Here is a 17,616-nt window from a genome sequence, read left to right on the forward strand (position 1 = left end):
TATATTATTTAATTTTGATGCTCAACTATATAAATATATTATGCCCAGACTAATGCCCCAAGCAGAGTTCACTATTCAGTTTTAAAACCAGCTTGTAATGAAGCCAATTTCATTTGGGAAACAGGATTGATCTAAAGAGACCAAGTGCCAGACAACTTAAACTACATGTCTTAAGAGAGTTTGAAAATAACAAAGTAACCTAAATACAGAAAAAAGAACATAAAACATCTACAAAAATGTCTAATTTAAATTAAAGTTAACTCTATATGTGATGCCCACAATAATTAATTTTGCTGCTCCTAGAACTGCTGGCGACAAAGATGTAAAGTAGTTTGTCCTTCTTAAGTTTTTATGTTTGCCAAAAAAGTCTTCCTAGACTGAATATATTTGGTCAAAATCAGACTTAAAACAACTTTGATCAGGCCACTAATTTCAGTGGCCACATCTAAGTGACCTATCAGATACGTGAAACTGAGGTGTAACTCCTTCGCTGCGCTTGCACCCCATTCCTGCGTATTTCAGTGCTCGGTCTGCTTGCAACACCACCCAAAGGAGATCCTTGCACACTTCAGAGTCCTGCCTACGAAGCAGTTGCAGTAAAAAGACAGTGAGATGTACAAACCAACACAGCTGGTAATCTAATTTTAGGACAGCACTACCGAAGTTGCTTTAAATAAAAGCAATGATTTGGAATATTACATTCGTTGATTCACAAAAGCTGTTTGCAAAATGTAGTTTTGTTTTCATGCTATGAATGAGTCTACTCTGCGGGTACCTAATTTTCCCATTTAGTTATTTAAAATCTTTTAAAACCAGCCCTATGCAGATTTTTTTCTTGAATTATACTCACAGATCCATGTTTTGGTTCAGGAACATCTGGAAATTGAGGCTGTTCTGCTTCATACTCTAAAAGTAAAAAGAAGTACAACATTCATGCAGAGGACTTTAAAAACATTTGTTTTACTCCTAAACAAACATTGCTTTCTAAGGGTACTTATTCTGGCTTGAAACAGTAAAAATTAGTATACAACAAATGTTTGTTTAAAATGGAATATAATGTTTTAAAACAAGTGAGGACTTTAGAGCTTCTTGTCTTGGTTTTAAGTGAAGTTCAAGGTTCTCAGTGATAGAAGAACCCTTTATTGGGAAAAGGATTTTTAACTAAAATAAGAATTTAAAATATTTCCACGTAAATGAAATGCAGGTGCTTGCACAGAATTAAGCATTGTTTTTACTAGTATAGAATAGTGCTTTTCAACTTGAATTCTCCTATAAGGAATTTAATCACCAGGACATTGCCAAGTGTTACTGTCTCCATTTAAAAAAAAAAAAAAAAAAAAAAAAGCAAAAGCAGTACCTGACCTGTATAGATTACTGAGTGACTCAGGATAAGAAAAATAAAGCAGGACAATGGACCTGATATGAAAAAAATCGTACAGATGACACAACACAGAAAATTCTTACACCCAAACCATTATAACTAGGAGATTCACCAGCATCACTACTTCCACGGGTAGTAGATTCCTCAGTTGAGATATATTAGAATAAGCACCTTTATTCCTACATTAAAAATGGCCGCTTTAACACAAAATACCAACTTTAAGGTATTATAAAGTACTAAGCGAGGAGAACCCCATTTGGGCAGAACTATGGTGCTGGTCCCGATTAGCGTCAGTGCTTTCAGATTTTAGGAAAAGACCAAGAATCGGACGCTGGTAACAGAAGTTTTGTACTCTTTGAACTCGCATAACAGCGACAGCCGCCGGCCTCGGCCCGGCCCGGCCCCACGCGGCCGAGCTCTCTCCCCGGCGCGGGAGGCGCTCCCACCTGCGCACACCTGCTCCCAGAGGCTCGGCGCCCGCCCGCCCTCCGCCATGCCGCGCCGCGTGGCCGTGGCAACGGCGGCAACGGCGGCAACCCCTCCGCCAGTCCCCGCCGCGGGGCGGGCGCGGCCGCGTTCCCCTTCCGGGTCGGCGGGGCGGAGCGGCGCGGGCGGCGCAGGCTGCACGTGGGCCGCGGCAGGTAAGCGGCGGCGGGCCGGCCTGAGGAGACGGGCTGGCCTCGGGCGGCGGCCCGGCCGGCTGAGGGGGCTCCCGGAGCGCCCACCCGGACCGCCTCCGCTGGCGGGGGAGCCGAGCCGGGCCGTTACGGCGCGCAGCCGCCGCCCTCCCCCCGTCTGACGGGGTAAGAAGCGGAACGGGAGGTGGGCTGACACCCCCCGCGCCCCCCTGCGTGGAGCTGGGTGGGGCCCCTGCAATCGGATTCAGTCGGCGGGGCGCCGGCCCCTTCCCGGGGCGCGGAGGGTGGCCGTGGGCAGGCCGGGCAGCCCTGGGCCCGCAGCCCGGCCCCCGCGGAGCGTAGGCTGCGGCGGCGAAGGGCAGGGGCCACGCATGTCAGTGCAGACAGCAGGTACAGGTGTGTTACAGCACACTTGGATATTTTTTAAGGATTTTGACAGGGTGCCTTACAAGAGGCACTTAAAGAAATCCTGTGGATCGATTAAAAGATGGGAAACCAAGTAGGAATAAACAGGTTTCTCAGGAAAGGCAGGGAGTGTCACCAGGAGGGTACCGAAGGCTGTGACCTGCGCAGAGGCATAAACGTCCCGAGAAAGAGAACGGATAGGAAGGACAAGAAATAGTAAACAGAAGTAAATTCAAGGTGATGACTGAGGTGCCTTAGGAGGATCTTGTAGTGCCAAGCTGGCAATAAAGTGATGTTCAGTGTTAAATAAGTGAAAAGTCATGCATATGTGAAAAAACACCTCAGCTATACTTACCAATTCATACATATGTATATGTTTTGTCATTTAGGAAAGATTTGTAGAGGGCAGCTATTCCTATGAAAATGTCATGCTCGGCAGTTGTCAAAAAGACAAATAGAAAGTTAGAAACTAACTAGGACAGCAGTAAAGAACAAGACAAAAAATCACCCCTTGACCACTCCAGTAGACTGTATTTCCAGTGCTGCCTGCAGTTTTGGTTCCTTCCATCACAGAAAGCAGATTGCGAAATGGGGAAAAAGAGTGCCGGGGTCAATGAGAGGGATGGAATGGTTTCAGAATAAAGGAAGACCAAGTAGACTAGGGCTCGCGTCACCTTGTTAAAGGAGTACACTAACATCTTTATTTCATTTTTTAGAATGATAATAAAGAAAAAGAGAAAAGAAGTTCATGAGGAACATGTACAGAAAAAGAAAAAGGTGAAAAGTAGTAGGAGCCAGACTATCATTAAAATAGAGACAGATGTTGAAACTGTCATTAAAACTGAGGATGCTGCCCAGCTTGAGACAAAAACAAAGGTAAGGAAAAAGGAAAATTTAAATGAAGGTGAATGTTTAGACCAAACAGAACTGAAGAAGAAGAAGAAGAAAAACAAGAAAAAGAAAATTGACTCTGAATTGCTGAAAGGAGCACATTCAGAAAGCTTTGTGAATGTAGAAGGCCATCTGGATTCAGAACCTCAAGAAGAATCAGAGGAACAAATTAAAATCATCAAAAATAAGAAAAAAAAACTCCACTGTCATTCCTCGTTATCATTGGAGAATAATCAGAGTAGTGATGCAGAACTTTCAAATCATTATACAGATGGTACTAAGGAGGATGAATTTGCTTTTAAAAAAAGCACTAAGAATACTGCTTTGAATTTGGAATTGGATGGTAAAGTAACTAAGAAAAAAAAGAAGAAAGACACTTTTTCATTAGAGGACGTTAAGGACAGTGAATATAAACAGTCTGAAAAAGTTTGTAAAAAAACACACAAATACAGTTCACGAGAAGAAGCTTTTATGGGTGAAAATGATGAAACAGATATCCAGAATGATGGGGAGAGTTATGTGAGAAGAAAAAAGAGGAAGAAAAAGAAAGATAAGTCCGACTCCTTTGTACCACTAGCGGACAATCAGGACAACATCTATGGAGTTCCTGGTAGCCCCATTGCATTAAGTGACTTCAGTAAAAGGCAAAGAAAGAATTCCCAGGAAATTACATGGACAAGTAGAGAGGAAGAGGACACTACCAAGAACTCTGGAAGTACCAGAGAGACCAAAAGGAAGAAGAAAAGCAAAGATGTTTCTTCCTTAACATGTGAAGACAGTCAAGACTACAGTCACAGAGTTCCCGATAAGCATCTCCCAGCACAGCAAGAAGTTGAGTCTGAGGAAGAAGAGCTTTCTGACATAAAAAGCAGGAAGAATATCAAGGATAATAATGAAGTCATCAAGAAAAAAAAGAAAAAGAAGATTCAGAAAGAGGAGGAGGAAACAACATATTCAGAAGTTTCTTTAAACAATGACGGTGCATCTAAAAGCCAAAAAATAATGCTACTAGAAAGCAATAAAAAGAAGAAAGAGAGCGAAATGAAACAAACTGAATGTGTCACAGGGCCTGTTGTAGATAGGGTATTATGTAATAGTAATCATATGCTCTGTGACAGAAAAAGGAAAAAAAGAAAAAAAGAAATACCACAGGACTTTGCTGAAGAACCAGGTTCAAAAGCAAATACAAAAAAGAAAAAGGTCAAAACAGAAGACATGGGAAATGAGGCACTGGTAAGTTGTAAAGAAAAGGGTATCTTTGCACCCTCCTGCTAAGCAATTGAAAGCTTTTTAGGTAGACGGTTTCATATTTTGGAGGCTGTTCTGCCTGTTCAGACCCGTAGGTTACAGTTAGCTCAGTAGGGGCCTCCTCTGGGTTTTGGGAAGCAGGATCAGCTGATCTATTGATCCAGGACGTAGTAGTTGTGAAACACAGAAAACTATTTTTTAATGCTTACTGCTGCAGTTGTCTAGTGTTTCAATTCTGAAAATGTAAATGTTACAGCTAATAGCAAGTATTGGCACAAAAAGAAAACTGGTACCTACAGTCATGAATGTTCTGCTATCCCTCCTTCAGTTGCTCTTAGCAAAGCGGCAGCACTCTTGTAAACCAGGATTTTCGTACCGTGTCATTAACCTGAGCGGGTTGGTAACATTGGCAGCGCGAGTGCACCTAACTCTGTCAGACCCTTCCTCAAGCTTTTGCTGCTGTTGCTGCTGGAACCGCAGTGTTAGAAACAAGGGGGAAATTTAGCCAAAACCTGTAGTCTAACTTGGACAAAACTTCAGAGAAAATCCTAAGAATGCTAAATGGAGACTAGGCCTAGAGCACTGACATACAGACTTTGATAGTAAAGTACTACAGAGCAGCCTAAACACAAATTCTTAATTAAAAACGTAAAGCTACGCAAGAAAAGAAATATACTTAAGAGTTGTGTAAATTATAACTGAAGGTAACTGGAATTGTATCCAGACTGACTGTTAAAGGAAATCCCATCCTGTCCCAGAGTACTGCCATTTCTGAGCTGAAACACACCTGGAGAACAGCTGATGATAGATTTCAAGGTTTCTTCTCTGATTTTTTTTTTTTTTTTTTTTCAGAAATTAGACTATGAAAAACTGGTTTTATCGATTTAACTTTTTAATTTTTTTTTTCCTTTTTTATGCTTAGGGTCATATTTTAAAGCTATCTAAGTGCCTAAAGCTATTTAGTACCTACATGCCTAACCTCTGTTGTCAATAGAAATTAAGCTGTGGGATGCTCAGAAATTCACTAAGTATCTCTCTGTATTTTTAGGGGCTTAACTTTGAAAACAGCTCGTTGCAAGTCAGTAGGGGCTTGTTTTTCTTTTCACAGGTAATGGGAAACTGCACTCGAGTTGTGTTTTATCAAGAACATTGAATGCTTGGCTTGTTTCAAAGTCAAGCACTAGATAATAAAACGCCATTGAAGATTTTTGTAAACTAGAGACAGAGCGGGCCATAGTGCTAGCTGCCTCTCAAGCACACCTTGTAGTGTGTTTTGCTTTGTCATGTACTCACATACGCAGTTTCTTAATGTTCTGTGGAAATTTGGCAGCTTTCTGGGCTCTAGTGCTAATAATTAAATATAGATATATCTAAACAGGTTCTTCAGCCTTCCTGGAGACCCAGATAAAGGCTTTTTCCACAAAGCTTTGTGTTGGGATTGTGTACACTGAACAGTCATTAGGTGAGCAGATGTTTGGGGCTTTTTTTCTCCTTTTGACCTTTCAAAGGACAAGGTGGTTTTACTGCTGGGATATATTTTCTAATTCAATTGACATTGCCTTTTTGAGATTGTTAGACATTATTTGGAGTCTTGCAGCTGCTCACATTCTGTGGAGGCGAGATAAGCCTAACAATGACAAGTAAACTTGCATGATGGACAATGGAAAACACAGCAAATACTTTGCAAACAATTGAGAAGGGTGTAGGGTGATGCACGTTTTGTTTCTCTTCTCTGTATTCAGCTCTGTCCTTTAATAACAAAAAGTACTTCAGAGGAATTCTCCTGAAGAAATGTAGTTCCTGCCAGGCCAAAAGACACTGCTGTAATAAATGGCTGATAATGTCGGTCTTGCATTTAACTGTGCCATTGTCCTGAACCATTTTCTAATCAACAGTGTGTCACACACTGCTGTATGGCTTGAAAAATCCCCTGTTGGGCTTGTGCAGCAAGCAAAAGGGTAAGTTTTTAAAGATGTGGAGTGCTACCCACTTAATATCAGTGACTGATACTTTTCCTATTGGATGCCATTCAGTCAACTTGAGCAGAGTGAGGAGGAGTGAGGACTCAGTTTACTTCTTTGAAGTTGTTTGCCTGCAGACAGCATAATCCTACCATGTGGGAATGTGCCCCCCTTCCGTGAAGCTGGAGGAAGATGGGCACACCTCCAGAATTGTCATGCAGTAGCCTTCAGCAGGTCAGCAGCACGCTGTGAATTAGTAGGGATGGGAGTGCAGCCTTCTTCCTTCCTTGTCTGATGCTTGACCTTCCAGCTAAAAAAAAATAAAATAATGTTGCAGTTTGCAGAATCCTGTCATGGCAGTTTTCCTGCTTGTTTTAAGAGATCTGATAAGACAGTACCAGGCCATCTAGAAGTAAACTGGAGGGGTTTTTTTTGTTTTAGTCTTTTCTTCTCATCCAAGTGGATGAGCTCTGCTTACTGCAGACAGCGTTCTTGTATTTTCAGTGGTGCATGTACTTGTGTGTGTGTGGAATCAAGGTATGAAAGGCAGTTTTGGGAAACGAGGAAAATCATCCATGGCTTTAAATAAAACTGTAAACCCTCAAAAAGTAAAGCAGCTTCTGCTGATGGAAGTAGGTTACAAATCTTTTCCTTGTCTTAGTGTTCCTTGGCTATTTCATGCTTGGATTATTATGTTAGCTGTATCAATAGATCTTCCCTTTGGCCACCTTTTCCAGGCTGGTCTAAAGCTTATGGCTCTGATTTACCACTGTCTTGGACTTATTACTTATCCTGTTACACTGGATGCTCCAAAATCTTACCCTTATTACAAATTTGGAAAAGAAAGGCTGAGGGCAAAGATCTAGAAATGCCAGTCAGTGGGAGCAAAAGCTGCTGAAGGGCTGCCCTTTGTGGAGGGGTTATAAGTATTTGCCTGCTTGTGGACTCTGCCACTCATTTATCTGCTGCCATCCTGCCTGTCAGTTCCTGCCGTAGCTGCTCTGTCTCTTCACATGAGTTCCCCGGTCCTTGCTCTCAAATGCGGAACTAATGTGCTGTTTGCTGCCACTGTAGGAGACACTTATGTATGTGTCATGCCTCTCCCAGTGCTCTTTCCAGACTGGAAGCTCCTTGGGGACCATCATCTACTCAGCATTTGAACAAGACTGAGCACAATGTAGCTGCCTGTCGTAGTTCAGCCCCGCTCAGGACCAGACTACGCAGTCTCTCTCTCGCTCCCCCCACCCTCCGAGAGAACAGGGGGAGATGATATAAGGAAAACGGCTCGAGGCTTGAGATAAAGACGGGGAGAAATCCTTAAAGTTACCGTTACAGGCACAACAGACTTGACTTGGGGAAAAATATTTATTTCTAAAACTAGCAGGAGAATGAGACAGGGAACAAAATAACCTCCCCCCACCCCTCCCTCTTCCCAGGCTTAACATTATCTCTACTACCTTCCGAGTGGCACAGGGGGTGAAGAGGGAATGGGGGTCACGGTCAGTTCATCATGCGTTGTTTTACGCCGCTGCTTCATAGTCAGGGGGAAGAACTCCTCGCATTCCTCCCCTGCTCCAGCGTGGGGTCCCTCCCACAGGCCACAGTCCTTCGTGAAACTGCTCCGGCGTGGGTCATCTCTTCCACGGGTGCAGTCTCTCCAGAACAGCTGTCCCAGCGGGCCCTCCATGGGCCACAGCCTCCTTCAGGCATCTGCATGTCCCCGCGTGGGGTCCTCCATGGGCTGTGGGTGAATCTCTGCCCCTCTGAGGACCTCCACGGGCTGCAGGGGGACAACCTGCTCCACCATGGTCGTCACCACAGGCTGCAGGGGAATCTTGGCCAGGAGCCGCATTACTGCTCCCCCTCCTTCACTGACCTTGGCGTCTGCAGCCGTTCCTCACAACAGGCTGGCAGACGCTTCTCAGGATCTTTTTTACATCTCACTCACTTCTCATCTCCTCTCCACTTCTTGCAGCCAGGCCAGGCTGAGTTGGGCCCAGTCGGCTGCCCGGCGGGAGGCCAGAGGGTGAGGCCTGCAAGGCCCATGAGGCTCGCGCCTCCCCCTCTCTGCCCCCCGCTCAGCTGCTTCACATCTTCTCTCCCCTTTTTTTTCTCTTTTCCCCTTCTTAAATACGTTATCGCAGAGACGTTATCATGGGACATTCTGCTACGAATTGGCTCGGCCTTGGTCTGCCCTAGGCCCGGCCGAGTCCACTGAACAAAGGGGAGCGACTTCTAGCAGTTTCCTACAGAAGCTGCCACCTTAGGCCCCCCCTCACTCAACAAAACCAGAACACTGCCTCTTGATTGCTCCTTTTTTTTTTAAAGTGACTAGTGGGATCAACATCCCCCAAGCTTATCCTTTGCTTTCAGAGGGGCCATTATTTTACCACCAATTTTATTTTTTTTTTTTAACTTTCACTCTTTCTGTCCCTTATTTGAAGTATAAATTTAAACTTTTACGAAACAATTTAATTTTAAATTAGCCTGTTGGGAGACATCACTGTATGTGCCAGTGATGCGAGCAGGTCCATTTTAATGTATGAATTTAAAAAATCCCTGACCCTCTTCGCTAAAAAAAGGATCTCTTCCTTGGGGAGAAAGTCTCTCCACAGAAATACACAGGTGTAATTGGGATTTCCAGCTTAGATCTGACTATTTCTTCTCGTCCCAGAGTAGTACTACTGTATCACTTAGTGGTTTTACTACTTTTGTGATTAGAGCTGTGTAAATTGTAATTCACCAGAATGGATAAAAATATTCATACAAGCTCTTTCCTGTTTTACAGGAACACGTGGATGATGTCACTGTTGTGCAGGAAAAAAAAGGAAACTGTGATGAAGTTAACATAGACAAGGTATGCTTTGTGTTGTGTAAGATTTAAACCAAGTCCGCATTTAATGTATGCGTAGAATTTGTAAGAAAAAACCTGCTTTGTTGCTTTTCTGTGCCAAGATTCCCTAAATAGAGCTCTGCTTAAAATGTGCTTTACCTTCCATGGGTTAAATCCAAAATGTACAGCTCCAGCCAATGTCAGAGGCTTTGAAGTAGCTTATGAGGTTAAATGCAGGTTTCTTTGCCTCTCGTCGATGTTGGCAGTTTCAGTGTAGCTGTTACCTGCAGTCAGAAGATTAAACAAATCTCATACAGCAAAATGTTCATTTAAAATACCACTAGAAAAATCACAGTTCTCGTGTTGAGTGTATAAAAGCATCACATGCAACTTTTTAGAACTGATTATTTTATTCTCCCCTTTTCACTGTGAATTAAATTAACTGTCATTTAACACACAGAAGATAGTGTCTTGTGCTGTTTTCTTCTGTGTGCTAGGTGAGGCGGCAGGCTCTGCAAGAAGAAATTGATAGAGAATCTGGCAAAACTAAGGTTTTCAGTCACAAAGTGGAACGGGTATGTATGAACTTAGACCTTGATCTGATGAAAATACTGTGTCCCAGAGCAAGTGTCTGAAAAAAAAACTGCTTGTATGTGGCTCAGGTACAAAACAGTCATCTTTCCGACTGTAAATTAAGGTCACGCTATAGAACAAGTGAGTACAATCCCAAGAGAGCCTGGGAGTTGCCCAGTGAACTCCAACAGCAGTTGACATTGTACAGACCTCTCATCATCAGTCCTCAAAAGCAACATTTTCTGGTTCCTGGTTTACAACAGTGGAAACTGTTGCTGTAGTGTTTAGCAGGGGTGATAAGATTCAGGAGGAGAGAAAGCTTTGCTAGTAATTCAGGTTTCTTAGTTCTTCCGCAAGACTGCCAGTATACCTAGAAAGTTGGAGTATACCTCAGATAAATGCCAGAAACAACTGTAGGTTTTTACATAGTGGGGAGCAGACTGCAATAGCTCTGGAACTGCAACTATCTAATAGTCTCTGAAGTCACTGAGAAAATTACATCCTTCGCAGGGGATCTCAGTCCTTTGGTGCTGATAGGTCTCTGTTCAGTAGTATGCAGAAGAACAAAAGCTATGAAAATAAATTTATCAGCTTTACAAAGAGTGGGCTGGAAATGCTGCAGCAGAATCTATGTGTAGTGCCTGCCAGCAATTCACTTAAAAAAATTACAGGCTTTGACAAGCCATCATTATTTTCGCATCTGTGCAGATGTCTCTCATTCCAAAGGGAGGACCTGTATATTTGTGTACGTGTGCATGCGTCCATGTCACAGATCTGAGCTTATACAGCATCTTGTCTTTGAGCAAGGTAAAAATGCTGAAGTATTATGGATAGCTTTCTTGTAATAGCAGGTATTCTGGCCTGTGATGGTGAAGGATACTCCAGTCTTGCATTTTTTTAACTTAAAAACCTGGTACAGCCTGCAGGATCGTGTAGCATGCTATGTGTCATGTTGGCTGTCTAGTGGAGAATGACTGTTTTATGCAAGCTGCAACTGTTCAGTTGGAAGAATTTCCAGGCTTACATAAACACACCACTAAATGAACATTTTTCCCTTTGATGTAGCCAGCTCGGTTTGTCTAATTAATGATCAAACATTCTTCCATTTAATATTACCCCACATTTTAAAGAAAAAATTGTGAGCAGCAGTCCTGCCAAAAGCAGTTGTAAATGACTGTGTGGCTCCTAGCTGTAGCTCAGGAGTCAGGTAGGATCTGTAGATAATGAAGCCTGTTCTTAAGTAAGCCAAAAGTTCATAAACTTTGTAAATCATCTAAGGTGTCTTGGGTTATCCACAAATGGCTGAATTCAGATTTTACTTGGACATTACTTATATTCTCAGAAAGGAGCCAGTATCTGCAAACAAAAGGAAAATCTTGAAGGAGTGAACTAGTTCAAAGAACATAGTGAAAGGCAGAGTTAAGGAATGGCAAACTGCAAGGGAGGGGAGGCTTGAAGAGCACTGTATTTAGTTCTGTTGACTAAAGGTACGCTCTCAGTTTTTGCACCCTTGCAGTATTAGTGGCAATTAGTGGGATGAGAATGCAAATACTACTTTAAAGCTTACGAGCCAGATTGAACACTGTCTCCAAAACTAACATAGAGCACTACTGAAAGCAACAGCTACCTAACTAGGCAGTAGGAAAATGAAAAGGTAACTGTACGAAGTGACAGTGAAATTCAGAGAAAGAGGATTAAGTCTGACACTTATCTTGGAAAAAGAGAAATGACTGGGCAATGTCTGGCTCTCTGAGCTAGATGAGTATTATCCAAAGAGCAGAAAAGTCAAGATTCCTAAAGAGAGAGGGAAAGAAGATTCTCAAAGTGCATTAAACCCTGTTTCCAGGTTAAGTGAACTGAAATGCTAATGATGATGCACTCATGCAGGGCTATGTCATTCTTTTATCACATCCTTTGCCCATGGAATGACTGCTTCCCAGCTTTGTCAGCTCTGTCACGTTTTTGTAGCTGGTTCTGTTCTCATGGTACACAGCCAGAAATTGTCTTCCTTGGTCTTCGTATTATTTCATTTTATTGTTAACCTTGTTTTGCTTCACAGGATACAAAGTTTGGCCAGTGGAGTACAGCTGCTTTTCAAAGTTCTGAGGAAGAAACGAAGTTTTTTAGGTTGATGGGTGGCTTTAAAAAGGGTTCTGTGCCTATCCAAAATCTCTCAGCAACTACAAACAAACCCAACATGGCTCTGAACAGGGAAGGGGAGGAGAAGTTACAGCAGGCTCTGAAGATGGAATTTGATAAAGCAATGGACTTGAAGCAACATAGAGGAATTGGTCTTGGATTTCAACCTGCTGCCAACAAAAAAGGATACATAGACAAATATACATCTAGATCTATAAAATTTGAAGATTAAAACCGAAGAAATAAAAGGAATGAAAATTCAACAGGCAGATTTCTTCTCACTTTCCACATCTTTTTACTTGAAATAAAATACAAAATGTTAAAGACATTTGATTTAAGAGGCATTTCTAGTACCAGTTTTCAACTGCATATGCCAACTGATCTACTAAATGTCTTGCTCTTTTAAGTCAACCTCCCTTTCCACGATAGTCTCTTCCAGTGGACCACTCTACATGAAAGCAGCTGCCTCCAGCAGAAAATACACTTAAAACAGCAGTTGGTTCCAGTGCATTTTGGGCTACTCCTGAGAGGAAGTGAGAACTATGCAGAGGCTCCAGCTTAAGGGGCAGCCATGAATCCTTTCCCATACCTGGGGAGAGGGAGATGCTGAACCACTGCCGGCAGGGTCTGAACCTGTCCTTGAGGAAGCCATCTATTTTAAAGTGTCATTTAAAACCACCACTACCTCAGGGTGGGTCTGTTTTGCAACAGTGCTCTCAAAGTTCAGCGATTGGCTTCAGTTGTTGCTTTACTTACATTCAGATAGCAGAGGTTCTGTTTTCTCTTTTGATTTAAGACAAATGCTACATTCAGGCCCTCAGCTACCTGCTTGGCAAAAAAATGAGTTAAAATAAAGGAGCAGATAGGAAAACGTCAACTAGTGATTTCATTTAGGAGGAAAGGGACAGCATGTACAGCTTTCTGCTGCAGAGCCACTCTTGGATGGGTGGTGACTGGTCTTGCACTGCCACTGCTGAAGATGGTGAGGGTGATACTGGTCCTAGCCTTGCTTTTGGTTAAGGGCTTTTTCCCATCTGGAATAGCATAATGGATACCAGTGTGTTGCTCTACTATAGCTTTGTGGATGGCCTGGCACCCTGCTTTTGATAACACTGTGCACATGAAAATGTCATAGTGTGAAAAACAAGACAATACCTCGGGGAAAAAAAAAAACTGTCAGCTTTTTTCAAGCAGTCAAACTTGGTCTCGCCTCGATAGCTGCTATATCCAGAAGACAGCCGAGGTCTATAATAAGTAGATGGCTTTAACTAAAATTAATTTTGCTCTAACATGGAAGTAAGCCAAAAGTAGTTTATTGGAGTGGTTATGTTAGCTTCTAAGCTAGATGTTTAGAGTTTGCTCCTGGTAACTAACCGGAGTTTTCTGCCTGTCGTCAAGCTATTTTTGCACTAATAAAAACAGCAGTAAAACATGAAAGCATTTCTTATGGCGGTCTCGCATCATTAAAGAAACAAAAGTTATATTGTGCTTAAAAGACAACAGGCAAAAATTGGTGCCTGCATGGGGAACAGGAACGGTTGGGACCTTTATAAGCCTGCCATAAGAGTTTCCATTTTATAGAATGTGGAAAAACTCCACACTGGGTTTAGAGCAGTACATTTGCCCCCAGAGGGTAATTTCTGCTATACCACAGCTGCTTAGTGTGATCCACCTGGCAGTTTGGAGAGCTCAAGAGTTTAATCCCACTTACCCAGTTCGTGGTTTACGTTTCCGAGCCGAACAGGAAGAATCATCTATGTGCTGTTGAGAGTTGTTTTGTGCAGCTGCAGCAAGAAGGAAAGCTAAATTAAAGTGGGACGTGGTAACATATGCAGTACTATCATTTCACTATCTGTGTGCACTTTATATAGAATTATTTGAGGAAAGTCAGTATAATTATGTACTAACGGTTGAAAAGGTTCTGTATGAAGTTGATACCACTTCATAATTACCTTTATTCCTGCAGTTTTACTCAGCTTACGTATATAGTCTGTACCAGGACCAAAGGGTCCTCGTTCAGTTCTTCACAACCTTAACACAAAATACGTATTTTAGATGTACCCTGCTTCAGTAACCTGAGGAGATGAAAAACATGCAAGAATGGTTTAATAATTTGGGTGTTATTTATTATTAGCTTGCTAACTCTTTAAATATACTGTTCTAGCAAAACCGATTACTTGTTCAGCCTTAACAAAATAAAACATTTTTGTGTAAAAATATATCTTAATATCCATATAATGATTTAGCTCATTAAAGTACTTAGAACTAAGCAAAAGAAGCAATAGATGCAAGATCTCACCATGGTTCCTTACTGAGGACAGAAGTGGTGAGAGTGAAATCTGTTAGGTATAATCGCAGTACATGTAACTGAATTCCTCAAGGGTACGGTGATAAATTTGTATACGCAAAGAAACTCCCCTAGAACAAACAGATGAACTGCAAATTGTTTTATTCAGTGATACAGTGTACTTTGCAAATATAGAGTACTTTGCATACATTTCCATTTTCCTTTGCAGACAGCACTTAAAGATTCCTTCAATTTTACAAAACACCATTGAGCTAAAATGAAAGCATAAACACATCTGTGAAAATGTATTACAGAAATTAGAACAGTAACACCCCAGCCTTTTTTCTCTTACTGGAACTGACCAAACACATGTTGGCAGCATTCCAAAGCAGAAAGATGACTTAGTAGGATTACTGTATTGAAATACTGCTTTCTACACAGGAGAAAGACTGTTCTGCAAGTGGGATGCAGTTTGGAGGCTGGGAATTGATCCGTGCAGATTATCTTCTTCCTTTGTTGCTTAAATGACAACAGATGAAATTTGGAAAGGCTTTTGCAACCACAGAGGTTCAAAATACCCTATACTGAATCTAATTCAGCATTTAAAATAAGAATATAGTGGTAAAACTGGAAAGATAAATTCAAGTTAAATTATTGCACAGAACAGTTTTACTTTCACCTGTGTCCAAGTAAATCTGTCACACTAAGTAAAAGAAAAATACACTGAACTCTTCCAGTCAAAATCTAGATAAGTGATTTCTGGCCTTGGCTACGTGCTCTCTTGTACAGATGACTCCTTGGAAAAGAGATATTCCTCAGGTCCTGGACTGGAGAGGAAGCCGAAGGGCCAAGTCTGTGAAGTGATTCATTTCAGGTTGTTTGCTTCGCTTCTTGATGTATTCTAGTGTTTTCACCTTGGTATGAAAAGAAAGGTATTTTGAGATTTTTACTGTCTTTTCTCATTTCACAGGCCATCATTTAATCTACGTGAAGGTGTCTTAATGATTTTCCCTAAATTTCACTTGCATTTCTTACCCCGGAGCTCGTATATCTTTCTTAAAAGGCTCTGGAATACCCACTTTCCAAGCTTACACCATGCAGTTCCTCCACTAAATAAAAATGCTGTATTTCTCTTAAAGATAGTTTTCTGTACTGAAAAAAATTTATAGCACCGAACATTTCCAGGTTCTTTAATGTGTGAAATACATTTAAAAGTGTTAGATACAAACACCTTGAAATATGAGAAGCTGCTTATTCATTAAGAAGCATTTAAAAAATAAGGGGTTTTTTGAAAGCTTTTTTTTTTAAGCAACATGTAAAGAGATTAGGTTTATTCAGATAAGAAAGTGTTACCTTTTCCCAAATGAGAAGTTGAAAAAATATCTTAAGAACTAAAATTTGTCTGCATTATCTGTTTTCCTTACCATACTCTTGGTGTCAGCAAAGCCATGTTTCTGAGCGAGATTCCAGAGATTGACTGAAAGCTGGTTCAGTTTGTTGTTTCGTAGATCTCCATGAGCTAAAATAGTGTTAAAGAAATAAAGCGCCAACTGGCTCTGTCGCTTTAGGGTCTAAAATGAAAAAAAAATTCCTAGATTATCATATTATCATCCCAGAATACCCAACATAATCTCTCTGGTTCTCTGAACTCTTAGAAGTGCAAGGGGCAGATCCTCATTCTGTAACACCCAGCAATAATTACAGACAGAAGAATACGAGCACAGTTTCCACGTTCCATTTAAAATGCAACAAGCAGTGATAATCATGCATCAACCTAAGCTGCTGTAAATAAAGTAACTACACAAGACTGGTACATCTCATACCACTTTGGCACTGCACAGTACGTAGCACTGACACATTTTTAACTCAAGACTCCCTACAATTGCACACAATCACCCTCCCATCAGCCAACCTCGCCCTTACATCACCAACAGCTATGTATTTTTTAGAGAGACCACGATCATCAATCCAGATTAATGCAACTCCAGGCTTTTTCCAGCAGTCCATTCTACTTTTATTTATTTAATCAAAGACACTTTTCCTCTGCTGTTCTTCCACTGAAACTTCAATGATACCAACATATGTGCACCATATTTGCAGCTACTTTCCCTAAAATTGCTGAGGAGGGACCCTGCTTTGTGGTAATCTACCATGGAGGAGCACCACGCCTTTTGGCCTCCACAGAGGAGTTCTGGCGCACGGACAATCTTGCACTAAGCTTCCAAGGTGCTACCACCCTGATCTGGGGTGAGTAGAAAACAGAAGTAATTAAAATGCTATTTTAGATTCTGCCTATTCCTACAAAATAAGCTTTAAAAGGACAAATTATTATTGGATGCATCTGAGATGTAGTATTTGTTTATACTGCTTTGCTGCAGCTGTCCTTTGTGTTTTGCTCAAGAAACACCACTGATAAAACCTCCATCTTGCACAGAAACCACAGCAGCAGAGTAGTAGTTAAAACTGTCAGCTGAGCACCTCGATTAATGAACCCAATACTTCACTTCAGCCCTCTCAGCTCAGTACACGTTAGGGTAGCTGATACACAGCGCTCAGATATGAAGTTACAGGAGGAACGAGGCAGAGATTGGGGTAAGAGGCGAGCAGTGATCTCTGACTTGTGCGCTCCTGACATTACACCAATGCAGCCATGCAGCCTCTGCCTTTTCCCTAAGGGACAGAAAGTAAATTAATTTCCCTTCTCACTGCCAGCAGAAGAGAGGTCAGATGCTATTAATCAAAGAAATGGCACACACTGAGCTATCTATCAGTCCTCCAGAAAAATACGGGAAAAGAGGAAGCCATGCCATTAAAGAATTGTCTAACTAGAGGACACAGCATGCCCCAAACTAGAAGCATCAGACCGCTACTGTACGTACGTGACACACAGTAGATTTGTACATGCAGAACAAATCTGACACATCAGAAACCATGTGCACGCACACACACACACGCATGCACATGCAATGCCCACAGCTGCTCAAGGCCCCAGGAGAAGTTCCCTAAGCACTAAATTAATTACATGAAGCCACCAAGATGACAGCTCTTCCTGTAACAGTTTACATTAGCAATTTCCATTCCAGTAGCTCCAAAACCTGTTAACAGGCTAACACTACAACCATGACTTGGGAGTGTTGAACTGTACTCCCTACCAGACAGAGAAATACAATTGATCAGTCTACTCCAGCAGTAGTAACACAAAGAGCAGAAATACAACTCAAAAAGACAATAAAAGGGAAAGTAGTTATGCTTAACTATTA

General features: G+C 41.7%; 3 protein-coding genes across 8 annotated transcripts in view; 1 reads left to right on the forward strand and 2 right to left on the reverse strand.

Moving 5' to 3' along the window:
* IQCK (IQ motif containing K) overlaps positions 1-2,016 on the reverse strand; it is a 58,906-nt gene extending 56,890 nt beyond the window's left edge. For 2 of the 3 annotated variants that reach the window (XM_086760074.1, XM_086760075.1), the window contains exons 1-2: positions 1,828-1,903; positions 851-906 (exon numbers count right to left, since the gene is read on the reverse strand). In XM_086760074.1, coding sequence (XP_086616200.1) covers positions 851-906; positions 1,828-1,876 — 105 coding nt within the window. In that variant the 5' untranslated portion in view covers positions 1,877-1,903. Of the gene's footprint in view, positions 1-850; positions 907-1,827 lie in introns of all 3 variants that reach the window. The other variant, XM_086760076.1, reaches the window with a different exon arrangement.
* KNOP1 (lysine rich nucleolar protein 1) lies at positions 1,917-12,395 on the forward strand. 3 transcript variants are annotated; one of them, XM_086760070.1, is made up of 5 exons: positions 1,917-2,022; positions 3,141-4,548; positions 9,313-9,381; positions 9,855-9,932; positions 11,990-12,395. In XM_086760070.1, the coding sequence occupies exons 2-5, from the start codon at positions 3,142-3,144 to the stop codon at positions 12,299-12,301; spliced, it is 1,866 nt and encodes a 621-aa protein (XP_086616196.1). In that variant the 5' UTR covers positions 1,917-2,022; position 3,141; the 3' UTR covers positions 12,302-12,395. The 3 variants fall into 3 exon arrangements, with proteins under 3 accessions (XP_086616196.1, XP_086616195.1, XP_086616194.1); XM_086760068.1 differs by lacking the exon at positions 1,917-2,022 and adding an exon at positions 2,038-2,184; XM_086760069.1 differs by lacking the exon at positions 9,855-9,932.
* A 2,106-nt stretch (positions 12,396-14,501) lies between these two features.
* VPS35L (VPS35 endosomal protein sorting factor like) overlaps positions 14,502-17,616 on the reverse strand; it is a 53,399-nt gene continuing 50,284 nt past the window's right edge. For both annotated transcript variants that reach the window (XM_086760067.1, XM_086760066.1), the window contains 2 exons: positions 15,781-15,927; positions 14,502-15,270 (listed from right to left, as the gene is read on the reverse strand). In XM_086760067.1, coding sequence (XP_086616193.1) covers positions 15,172-15,270; positions 15,781-15,927 — 246 coding nt within the window. In that variant the 3' untranslated portion in view covers positions 14,502-15,171. The remainder of the gene's footprint in view (positions 15,271-15,780; positions 15,928-17,616) is intronic.

This window comes from Chlamydotis macqueenii, chromosome 15 (assembly GCF_036417535.1).
Source record: "Chlamydotis macqueenii isolate bChlMac1 chromosome 15, bChlMac1.mat, whole genome shotgun sequence".
Taxonomy (NCBI): domain Eukaryota; kingdom Metazoa; phylum Chordata; class Aves; order Otidiformes; family Otididae; genus Chlamydotis; species Chlamydotis macqueenii.